Genomic DNA, 13,581 nt, shown 5'->3' with positions numbered 1-13,581 from the left:
ATGAAGACTTGCTTACAAGCCCATGAGCACGTACGGTGTATTTGTAAGTGTGTATAATGTGTATATATATATATATATATATATATATATATATATATATAAACATACATTAATTTCAAATACATAACTTATTGTACCTCTGAAAGAAGTGTGAAGTGAAGTATATTTTTTTGAAATTCATATTACATGCATTAAGTTTTGTCTGTCGAATTACTTAACTAGTGAAAATGAAACCTAACTAAATTTATATGTAAAATTTAAAATTCTATTTATTTTAATAACAGAACATTATCCGTATTTCGCTTTGGATTTTTAATAATAATATATTTTATATTTCAAATAAAATATAAAATAATAGCCCCGAGTTAGGTTTCTTTTCTAGGATTCTCCATGTATACCGTTGGTCATTTATTTTCTCAGCTCAATTATTACAAAAATATGACTATTCCGTTGAGAAAAAAAAACATTTACAAAGATTATTTTTAGTAACAAAAAGGATAAAATTCAACCTCTTAACATTCAAAAGTAAGACCGGAAGTTCCAAAGAAACTGTCATGTTTAACTGAAAGCGGAGAACGGAATATTTTATGTTAATATTTATAACGTTGTTCTTTTATTACAATTTTAGGTTGTTACCAACAGTTTTAACTTTGCTGATCTTCTAATTATTTTCTAAAAAAAACATATCGAAAAAATTAAAAGATTAAATCAGTAAAAGAATTAATGAATATGGAGAAGATTCCATTTTAAGGTAAACACATTACAACCCACTGAAGTTAATAATTAAAAGTTAAAATTAAGATCAATAAAGATTAAAATATAAGATAAAAATAATCAATTAATAATAATAGATCCTAAGGAATAAATTTTGTGTATTGATTATTTAAAAAAAAATCGAGGATTAATTTAGTTATTTTAGTCCTACGAGATGAATTTATCATAAAGTTTTTTTTTTATGGAATCTCTATGGCGTAATTAGAAATTCCATGCAAATTTTTAATTTCCTTGAACTAAATTTTCTGGAGATATTGTGATGAATGACTAGTGGCATATCGGCCACTCATCATTCTTTGTTACTTTTTAAGTAATACAGATTAGAAACAAAAATAGGCTCAATCACAAATTTAAAATAATTTGTATACTATTTATTATTTCCTTCGAAAAAAATACATTGTAATTTGTTATCTCTCTAATTTTCTTATACACTGTAACCTTTCAAAAGAAGTTTTTTATGAAAGTTAAAATATTCTTAATATCAAGACGTAAAAATTACATAGCATGAATAAACATAAAAAAATTCTAAATTTTAGAAATATATTTTATGGTTTGTTAGAAATATGGAACATAATAAGTTCTGTTAGTACAATATGTACCAATATGTAATTTAAAAAAATAATAATTTCTTTAATATTTTTGAGAGTTTAATTGGTAAAATTAAAGATTTTAAGTAGTGTAGTATAAATGCACACTACACTATGACGTTACTTCAATTTTCAAGATATTACAGGCAAAAATACCCACCAAACTAAGCGTGCCTATTATCTTCCACTACCTTCCACTTAACGTCATCAGGCGGCTATTGCTAATATTCTGACAAAAAATAAGCTATTTTCTTTCGGAACCAATAAATGGGTGATTAAGATTTCTGATTAAAATAAGTAGTTGCTACTATGCCTTATTTTAATAAATGCATATATATATATATATATATATATATATATATATATATATGTCGGAGAGGCGAGGAGATTAGTCAGGGATTCAACGTTTTGTGTTTCACTCATTTTTATTATTACAAGTGGAGAATATATAAGATTATAATAAAGTTCAATTAATAAAAATGAGTAGATAACTCGTACAATGAAATAATTACAAATGATAATTATCACTTATCAACAACTCAGTAGTACACGAATTATAATATAAGATTAATTTAATTTAGAATTCAAATAATATTAAAACAACTTGCGATAGACCGAGGCTCAGGGAAATAACGAATTCGCGATCACCAGGACGTCTGTTCGATCTGGGTTCCAAAGCAAGACTGCCTTTTCTCAATATTCTCAAATAATATGCCTACTGCATATTTCCTTTTCCTTATTAATTTTATGATACCCCTATCGTCCTGGGATCCCGACTACGTTGACAACCGTGTGCCTACCTAGGCCTAAGCCTACCGCAATAAAACAATTTAAACCTTATTTTACAAAATATTACAAGTAATAGTACATTTCTTAAAACTACTAAAAATACAGATATTCTAAAGAATATTCTCATCGTTTTGTCGGAAGATACTCCACTGTACTTTATTCTCCGACATATATATATATATATATATATATATATATATGTAAATAAAAATGTAAATGTTCGTTTGTTCAAAATCTTAAACCTCCGAAAGTTCTTCAACACGATTTACGCGCTACTGGACCGATTTACGCGCGGGGAAAAAGGGAGAAAGGAATAAATCGGGAAACGGAAATAGGGAAAAATCGGAAAAGGGAAAATCAAAAGAGGTTAAAGGTAAGATGGGGAAAATGGAAAAAAGTAAAAAGGGGGAAAGGAAATGGAAAGGGGAAAGGAAAAAGAAAAGGATAATAGGAGAAGAGGAAGGGGAAAAAGGAAATAAGGGAAGAGAAATGGTAGAAGGAATGGGAAACGGAGAAATTGGAGGTAAATAGGGAAAAGGGAAATGAAAAAGTGAAAGGCAAGGGGGAAAATGTAAAAACGGGAAAGTGTAAAATGCAAAAAGAGAATGGTTAAAATTTGTGAAGTTCCGTAATATTCATTTTGAATGTTTTATCAAACTTTCCGTTGTGTTCATTTAATCGATATATATATATATATATATATATATATATATATATTCTAGCTATATATTATCCGGAAAAGTAAAATATATTTTAATGAAGGTTACTACTTAGGAATCCCAAAATAGACGCATTGGGATCGATTTGCTGTTCTGTTGATCGACTTGTCAAAAAAAAAGAATGGTTACAGCTTATGTATGTTGCGAAACGAACCAAAAGTAACATTACATAATAGTACATTGACAACGAAGACGGCTGACAAAGCACGAGTATGTTGAGTTATTATACGATCTCACACAGCCATAGTCTGAACCTGTGATATGTCATTCATTGGAAAAATTCGAATGGAAAGTTTTCATCTTCCTCGTAACCCAGTAGCTTCAAGTTACTTATATTTATATAAAAACATTAAAGAAATTGTGGGTGGCAAATAATGACAAATTGAAGGAAGGTGAATGAAGAGGGTAGGCTTTTATTGAAATTGTTGCGAATTGTTAAACTGATGTCTAAGAGTTGATGACGGTAATGTAAAGTAGGCCAAAGTATAAGGTTTCAGAAAAACAAAAACAATAAAAAAAAAACAACAAAACAACAAAATTAATTGTAATGTGTATGTATTAAAAATTTTCAGATTTTTCAATATTAACTGAAAGCGGTTTCACGGGTGCTTAATACCACAAATGATTAAATAATAATTAGACAATGAAAAATAACAAAGTTAAACAAAATTTTATTTTAATAAATTTTAATACCAAAAGAGTTTCTGAATTGACGAATTACGATATATATTACCGTAGTATATTTTACTTAGTTTTTATTATTATTATTGTTAACAATTATCTCTGACAGTATTATTTACTAAATGTTTATCATTTATGTTTATCTAAATGTTTATCATGTTTATGATTTACGAAATCTATCGTCATAGATGAGTTACTAGCAAAAACAAGTATTATTACTAGTATAATAAACAATACAGTATATGAATGGTAGAATAGCACACGGGACTCAAACTTTAGATAAACACAAACATTAGGACACACAAGCATTAGAGATAAATAGTAAGATTTTTTATCACCTTCATTTACACCGTCACCAGGAGCCGGAATTAATATATAAACATAACTCAGCTCTGGGGGGGTGCCTTCCCATCAGCAGCTCTGTGGGGTACCTCAGCAGAACATCAGGTCCCACCTAGGTAGCCGGGACTTGGTCTTGAAGTACGCAACGCCTCTAATGAGAGGACCCCAAGGGGGACCTCACCGGGACTTCGGTCTTAATGCTCTGCCTCTAATGGGGAACCCCCAAGGGGATCCCTCACCGGGACTACGGTCTTACATTCCCTCCTCCAGAGGTGTTGCGAAGGAGTCCCCGTTCAATCATTAATGGTGGAACGCCGGAGCCACCCACCCCTCTTGGACGGAGCTGTCCCCCACAGACACCCATCAGTTCTGAGCAGGCGCCGCATCTTCATGTCGCAGGTGAAGACTTGCGTCCCCTACTCCCGGGTGCATGTCCATGCAACTGTTAGGAAGGACACCGAGCCTCCGCCGGCAGTCCTTTCGTAAATGACCGACCTCACTACAGGTGAAACAGTACCTACTTCGATTTGACCCAGTACAGGAATTGGCTTCCTGCAGCGAAAATAAAGGTCGTCAAATAAACGTCTCATAACCCTACAAGCCACTCATCCAATACGGATACCTTTATCAGCCAATAATTTATCCGCTGGGATGGGCGGCACAGCCACAGTGACCATCTGCGTCACACCACAGGCCGGTCGCATGGACATAACATCGATCGACACTGACTCCCCCGTGATTTTCCGAAACTCAGTAATGAACTCATTCCGAGTGGTAAGTACATCCACATCCTTAATAAGGATGTAGATTACAGATTACTTAAACTGTAATACTTATACTGTTTATTTAAACCGTAAACTGTTTATTTAATAGTTATCAAATACTAACCTGCCCGACAGTTAAGAAATGTTAATTACGTTGTCCTTAGATTGTGTTACCCGCCATATTTTGAATTACCCTTAATATTTCGATTAATATATTTTTAATTCATCTAATATAAATGGTTAAATTTCGTGTTACAAATAGGAGATTTATTCATGTTATATTAAATACCTAAAAAAATAAATTATTGCGTTATATTGGGCATCTTAATATGTTACATTACTATATACACTAACCCAGTAAATAATAGTTTTACATTAAGATCTTCTAAATTTTAAAGGACTGTTTAAATATTTAGCGCTGTAAGAGTTCATTGTGACTATTACTACGGGATCGTTAATAAATCACGTAACGCATAGTTTATGTCCTTTCTTAATCTTCTTCCCGCATTGCCTTTATCCCTACAGAATTATCAACGTCCCTTTTACCATCCGACCTATATTAATTTAAAATCGTGTAACTAACGTAACGCATCTCAGAAAATGTTATTCTTCTAAAAACTGGTGTACGATTTATCTTGTACTCAGTTAACATGAATGATAATCATTTGTAATAATCTTTTTATCAGACAAAAAAATAATGTTTAAATTTTTTTAATTATTATTTTAGCCTATTCTAGAGATACTCTTGGAAATCAAATCATTTGAGCTGATTCAATTGTATATTTTTATTAGTAAAAAAAACTGTACACAAAGAAATTGTTCCAGAGAAAAATAAATTACTGTACAGATCAATACAAGTATGATGAGATCTTCTTTTATAAGATATCTGTTTTACACGAGTAGATATCAATATTAATATTTAATATGATAGAACTTCAAAAGATTTTTTATAAGAATTTGGTCTGTATTCTACTTCTTGATTTTTTTTTTTTGTTTTCAGATCTACTTCATCGTTTAATTTTTCCTAGAACCACTTATCTAATGCTTTATATGGGTGTAATATAAATTGATTATGTTTTTAATCAGGCCCACCGGGTTGGTGTAGTCGTGAACGCATCTTCCCAAATTTGGAAGTCGACAATTCTTTCTTCAAGTACTAGTAAAGGCAGTTACTTTTTACGGATTTGAATACTCGTAGATACTGGTGTTCTTTGGTGGTTGGGTTTCAACTAACCACACATCTCAGGAATGGTCTGTACAAGACTACACTTCATTTACACTCATACATATCATCCTCATTCATCCTCTGAAGTAATACCTGAATGTTAATTCCCGGAGGCTAAACAGGATAAAGAAAGAAACTCTATTTTTAATCAACTCTATATTATTTTCTTCTTTTTTTTTCAGAATTTAACAAACTATTGTGTTATCTCTTATCAATAATTTATAATAAAAAAAAAATTATTTCTCTGAATGAATCGAAATCACCCTTTCATCTAGATATAACTGGAATCAATCGTTTATTTATTGTTAAGCAATTCATTTTCAAATTATATTCTATTTACAATGAATCCATATCAGTAATATATCAAAAGCAGTAACTTTTGAGGATTCTTTCCTATAAATTATATGTACTGAATAAAAAATTATTGGTATCTTTACTCTCATTTCTTATATCTATCGCGCAGCTAACGATTCCAGGTTACAAAGTTTTTTAATATTATGATAATTCTTTTGTTATTTATTGCTTATTTTAAATAACGATCAAAATAAAGAATTAATTAATTTACAACAATTAAATAGTTTTATTAGGTAAATGAAAATACTTATTAATATTAATTTTATATTACTAAATCTTTGCAATATTCCAATTGAAAAACAACTTTTTGAGTACGTATTATTCTATTATTTATATATTATTCTATTATTTTCAAATAAAAAGGTAGACATTTGTTGAGATATTTTTGTAGGATTTCTAGTCTCGGTTTATATACTATTTAAAGAATTTATAAAGTTTTGAAAACAGTTTAAAACATATCGAAATCATAATTTATCTAACATTAAGTAAAAAATACACACCTTGACGTTTGCTGAAGAACTCCATAAAGACTACGCATCTAGAACCTACTAGTAGCTGAAAACCCACATCAACATGCAACACAACACATAAGACCGGAATAATAAAATATTTTAAACAGATTAGAACATATATGCTTAGGCTGCAGTGATATTGAGTTAGGTTTGCCTTTTTTTTTCAAAGCTGCTACCTAACTTTGCCATTTTTAAAGCGATTTTGAAGTTTTTAGAAAATATTTTGCTTTGAAAGCCAAATTCACATAAATACAATACATATAGCTGGCTAAGGGGCTCCCAGTGTTTTCCTCGGAATTGTAAACTTCCTTTTGACCTGATTTCCATCTTCAAGGCACTATAAGAACTGAACTTTTCGACCACTTGCAGATCATTCACGTTTGAAAACGATTTTGAATACGGATTTACACCATCTTTAGAGCTGGTGATATGGCATGTTGTAGCAAAGGATCGATGTGATTGCAGGTGTAACACACAGACACTTCTGTTGTTCACATGCCTCCTGCGATGGCAAGCATATAGAATGGTAACATGCCCACGTATGACGGTGCATGGGAGCCCCCGAAAGCTTCGATGAGTAGGGGCTTGGAGTCAGTGCAGAGATGGCGAATCCGCTCTCTGCCAATACATATACCGGTTTCACCGGAGTACCGGACCGGACCACCATGGTAGACAGCTATTGAATGGCGGTGTACCCCGGCGGTTAGCCTTGCTACAGAAGGGATTAACCGAACGTGCAAGTTAAACAATATATCGTAGCCAAGGGTTGACGTAAACATCCTCGATTAGAACCAGCCGTGTCACCGGAAGCGGAATGGAACAAGAGTGCTGCATCAGGAAGAATTCGACATACGTGAGGAGTTTTCAGAGAACTGCCTTCAAGAACAGTTCACCGAGACTTATATACCTTACGATCACAAAGAAAGATGGTAATTTTGTAATAGTAAGCCCTTTACTTATCGTTTGTGAAGTAACTAATTGCGCTGGAAGCCCAGTAAAATTTAAACGATTTTTACGTCGAGGTGACCAAACATATCCAGACACAGAAGTTTTTTGGATTAAACAAAATAGATGAGTTTGCTGTAAGCATAGATCCTCACATTTGTTTATTGGATTGTACTTTTATTGGATTAAAAACCGACGTAGATGAACAATGCTAGAAATAAGTTCAGAAGTTAATCAGTAACCGATCAAATACAAATCACTTAAACTAAGTATGATCAAACGTAATTAAGCAGTTAATGGTTACGATTGAACAATTTAAAGCTACTGTCATCACCGGCCTTCGAGGCGCGAGTGGTAGCGTTTCGGTCTTTCATCTGGAGGTCCCGGGTTCGAATCCCGGTCAGACATGGAATTTTCACACGCTCCAAAAATTGTCATTCATCTCATCCACTGAATTAATACGAAACGGTAGTCCCGAACGTTAAAAAAAAAGCTACCATCATCAGTTATAATAATTTGTCCAGCAGGAATACTTCTGTTAATATATTTCTTGTCAGTTTTATAGTATAAAAATTTCAATGTTATTATTTTAAGGGGAATGTGTAATTAATGTTTGCTTCAGGATTAAAATTCTAATAAAACTGTCCTCAGTAGGTTTTACAATGATGGGAAAATATTCTCGTTTTTTTTAATAGGTTATTTTTATGCAGGAAGCCTCAGTTTATTAATACATCTGAGAGTAGCATGGGTAGGGATCTAATCAGCCTTTAGATGAAAATTTGCACACACACACGCACACACGAACACGCGCACAAAACCATAAGATAATATTAAAATTAAATAAACAAGAATTTTTGACTTACAGATAGATATATTCGTAGCGCATTACTTACTTCCATATTCAGTAGGTGAATCAGCACTTTATTGATTTCAATTATAAATCATGATTTAATTAGAATACGATATGAAGAACATTTCTCCAAGTTATGTTACCTGGAATAAAAAGGGAAATATTTATATAATCTTAGTTTTTAATCGTAACCACCAATACATTTGAAGTATTCAATGAAAAATTAAAATTTGAATAAATTTTTTATCAAAAATTGAATTAGAAATCCTAGTTAAGTTTATTGTTACATGTTGTAGCAAAGGGTGAGCTTTATTATGTACAGAAAACCAGGTATTTATGCTGGTCGTAAAAATATTGGGCCAGAATCTCTACTAACGGTTTTCAGTGATATAACAGCAGCTGATTAACTGCTTAGTTCTTGTACAGAGTTGTTAATATTTATATTAACCATACTGAAAACATTCATTGTGTTCTAATTTTAATTAGTTTCACTATTTGTAAAATAATTGATATACTTAGTGAATATAAATTTACAACGATATAAATAGAATTACTGAATGTTTTATTTACGCAGATTTAAAAAACTATTGTATCTTTCATTATTAACACAATTAAAAGCATTATTATTAGAGTTTCTTTCTTTTATAGTAGTGATGCTAATTAAAAAGCCAGTCTCTGTAGTGAATAGAATGAAGGTGTGTAACTTTTAAGATCGAACATTTGAGGTTTGGAGGTTTGACGCGCTATTGTGCCATTGTATATTGAAGTAAATTAAACAGTCAATGGGAAACAAATTCATTTCTCACTTAACAAGTTTGGCAAGGAATATATTATTTTTACTGAGAATAGTTATGCTAGTTTTAGAGAGTTATCTCATAAGGATGTAGATATCTACATCCTTTTTATCGTAGTAGTAATTTTACTAGGAAAAATTTGGTTCGAGTCAGGTTTTTATTTCAATTTCATCCTTGCAAAATATCCACATCGTATTTCTATGAATAAGGTTTGTGAAAATTAATAACGTATATGACATTTACATAATAACTTGTGAATGTACAAACGATCTGAAAAAATTATTTTTTTTAAAAAGTTTCAACTATTAAGATACCTTTAGGTATCGCTACCTTCAGGTATGAATATCTTCAATATATTTATAATATATAGTAAATAAACTATACATTAGTTATTTAACACATAGTTAGTAATACATTTTAACTGAGAATACCTACACTCATTTTGAAAGTTTACCCTTTACTTTGCCTGCTTTTCTGCCTGTTTTACTAGCAGCAATAAATAAACATCATTTTAATAATAACAAATTTTAAAGAGAATAACTTATTCGTAAATTTTCCCCCTAAAAAAAATTTAATAGTTCCGAATTATGATTCCCGGTATTGGTTGTAGTAGTCCAACTGAATGACAGAAAAGAATAATAAATTTAGTTTATTTGTTAAGTGGCAGATAAAAGTAATCTAAATATGTCATTAATTTAAGGTTTTATCTCTAAATTTACAATTAAATGTATTCAAAGTACAATAAAAGTTTTCTCATTGAGAAGCCCGTAACTTCAGTTCATTTATCAGATTTTTATAAAATGTTTAATTTCATTAGCATGCAGTACATTTATTACATAAAGCTATCTTAAAAAAATAAAAAAATCGGCTTTAAAATAAAACCATTATTATGTTTAAATTTTTGTATTTTTTAAAAATTTTTTCTAAATGAAAAAAAAGTATTGGTAAGCAAAATAGAAGTATAAAAAAAAAATGAGAATCATCATTTTTAGCAATAAAACCGCTTTCGTATAAGTTAGTGATTAAAATGTGAAACAGTTTTAAGTAAATAATATACTTGTTTAAAATTATTTAATATTACCAATTATTGTATTATTCTTTATCTACATATTCTATTAAAATTATTTAGTAATGCATAGGCACTGTATAGTACCTGTAATAACTAAATTAAATAAAGGTATATTTATTGTATTTATGTATTACCCTACTCTACTAAACGGCATTTGTATGTGTGTCTGTGTGGGCGTTCCCGTTAGCTTAGCACCGAAATGTACCGTTCACTAGCGGAAAATCGCAATTCGATATTAGTACAGTCTAATGTTTACCTCTTATATTACTATATATCGATATACCATATATATCGATATATATGAGAGATATATATATGGAACTTTTGGGAAAATTTAGTACTTTTTAACCAGATCCGAATAAATCGGACGAAAATCGCAAATATCTCAAAAACCGTCGGTCTAAGAGCTCTGAAAACTTTTTTCGACCCCCTTCGACGATACCGCATCCGCTTCCAGTGATACCCATCAGATGATAATATTTTCAAGTGCCCCCGGGGCGCCGTTCAGAAATTGGGGAGTGGGTGCCATAGGATGCCACTATAATATCTCGGCAACCGCTCGACCGATTTTCACGATTTAAACAGTGTATGTATCAGTAGGCCGAGCGCTAACTGTTTAATGCATCGGGTACACTCTTGATTGACCGGATCTTCAATATCCGGAAATTAGATCGTTTAGCCCTATGTTTTGAGTGCACTCACCCATCGTAAAATTTACCTATCCGATCTTTCGCTAAATACACTCAAACCTATGAGCTAGCGCAGCTGTAAAGTATAAACTTATGAACTAAAAAGTTGAAAATAGAAAAGATATAAAAAAGACTTTTTAAAAACCACCCTTATATTAAATGCACTAAAAAGTGGAAAATATAAAATACTCGTACGTAAAAACAATCTTTAAAACTTCACTCTTAAATTAAACGCAATAAAATGTAAAAAATAATTTTAGAACGGTATCTCAGAATGGATTTGGCAACACGCTTCGATGGTGATATGTAAGATTATGTGAAAGTCATAGCTTCAAATTAAAAATTTGATCTTTTTGCCAATTTTTCTTATGCCAATTAATTCTTATGAATGGCCTAAAGAGTGGGGAAAAAATGGTTTTTCATTTACACTAGAAACGATACACCTTGCTATCGCAAAAAGAGAAAATTTGATAAAAACATCGATTAAGCAAAGAAATTTCGAAACGAGATTTCATTTGCCAGTATCTTTTTAAAATTAGTTTTATTTCAAGTATCAAATTTTTTCGGTATAATTTGTATCAAAATTTAGCCGATTACTCTTCAGATAGTAGCGTATTGTGTACTAAAATTCTATGCCCAAAGTACTGTCGGAACACGGGAACTAACATCGAATTAAAATAATTATTTTCATCCTTTTAACTTGATCTTGCGAAATCACAAAAAAAAATTGTTATAGCTGAACATCAGTGATTATTCTAATTTTGTATTAGGATGAATGGCTTTACGTTTTTAAATAAACAAAGAATGAAAGAAAAAAAAACGATTCCCACAGAATGTAATACATTCTACTCTGTAGAATGTATGTATATAAATGTATTATACTAATTTCTGCGTACGCTAATTATTATTTTCTCTATTATGATCAGGATCAGTGTAAAGAATCTAAGATACAAACAAAATTACCCAAAATGTCCTTCTTTGAAAGTATTAGTATGTAATACAGGCAGAAAGTGGACTGAACGCAATGCTAAATTAATTATGTTGCTAAAAGTCGTCTGTATTTCAGTAGACTGGAATGCTGATATGAATTCCAAATCCACAGCATATTATTATTTTTGAAGAAGGCTAGGGGTAATAACTACAAAATAACTTTACAAGAATGCTTATAATTGTTGGGAATGGGTATGGAATTTTTAGGAGTAACTCTGAGCTTTTATCAAGCCGGCAAACCATTACGGTTAAAACAGAAGCAATAACATACAGAAAAAATTAAAATCGGTACATGAACGTCACTAATTATTTTAAGAATGAATATTTTTATAAAAAAAAATGTTAAAACCAAGCTTATTTTTTTAATATACTAAAGACACATGTAATGTTATAAAAAAAAAACTTCAACGAATAAAATTATATTACGATTAATCTTTTTATTACCAGCCCTGAATTTATTTTACACGTTTTTCATTTTGGCACCTATTCAATTAAAACATTATTTTGTAATTAAATTAAGTGAAAGTACTGTAACAATAAAACCGCATAAGAGTAGTATTTCAAGTTATGGTGTCAGACTTCAATAAACTGATTGAAATTAATCAATTATCGACAGATTCATCTTCAAACAATACCATACTCGCAACTAATTATTAGTTTTCAGTGGATTTTGGAACTGACTGAAATTCAATGTTAGGCATTTAATTAACAATAATTTTACGGGTATAACAAATTGTTTTAGTAATAGTAACCAGTAAATGCTAAACTTCACACACAATATAGGATTACCACTAATTATAGAGTCTAATATAGTGTTAGCTCATAGGGAATTACAGATAAATTTAAAATAGATAAAAATCAACTAGAATCACTAATATTAGTAAATGAATTTTCATTGCCGATAAAATAGAAATGCATATAAAGGAGTTGATATGAAAATAAGGAGTGTGGTAGTTGAAATCAGCCATAAAATTTACAGCAGTAAAAAGGAATTAAAATAGAGAATGTTCAACTGAATAGCTGTTAGCGGGAATAATGATTACTCGGTAATAACCTTTTAAATACGAAATTACTTTAACATATATGTATAATTATAGAATTAGTGTACAGAAAAAAAGTTGTATTTAAAAAAAACGTTACCGTGTTTCATTAATAAAAAGTTCAGAAATGTCTTAACACGTGAAAAATGTGGTGTTATATATTTTTTTAAGAAAATTTTTAATATAATTTGCAGCAAAAAATCTGATTCTAAGTAATTAAAAGATAATACTATCAAAAAAAAAAAAAAAATTCATTATTATAAAAATTTTAATAGTGGGTGTTAAAGGATTACGTATATTTTTGTTTAGTGATTTTAACTCACCTTCTTGTACTAAACAGTAAATACCTTCCATTCGCTTCCAAAAGATTTCTATATTATTTTTTATTTTCGTTTCCTTACAGACTAAAATTTTCTCATAAGTATTGATTTATTTATCTTTTTTTATTATTAACAGT

At 30.4% G+C, this 13,581-nt stretch overlaps 1 protein-coding gene across 1 annotated transcript in view; it reads right to left on the bottom strand.

Moving 5' to 3' along the window:
• Positions 1-13,581, bottom strand: part of LOC142320908 (limbic system-associated membrane protein-like) — a 1,137,362-nt gene that overhangs the window by 321,427 nt on the left and 802,354 nt on the right. Inside the window, exon 6 of the mRNA XM_075358890.1 lies at positions 8,586-8,685. Within this exon, the coding sequence (XP_075215005.1) occupies positions 8,586-8,591 (6 nt within the window). The 5' untranslated portion in view covers positions 8,592-8,685. The remainder of the gene's footprint in view (positions 1-8,585; positions 8,686-13,581) is intronic.

This window comes from Lycorma delicatula, chromosome 3 (assembly GCF_047948215.1).
Source record: "Lycorma delicatula isolate Av1 chromosome 3, ASM4794821v1, whole genome shotgun sequence".
NCBI lineage: Eukaryota > Metazoa > Arthropoda > Insecta > Hemiptera > Fulgoridae > Lycorma > Lycorma delicatula.
This window is presented reverse-complemented; position numbering and strand designations above follow the sequence as displayed.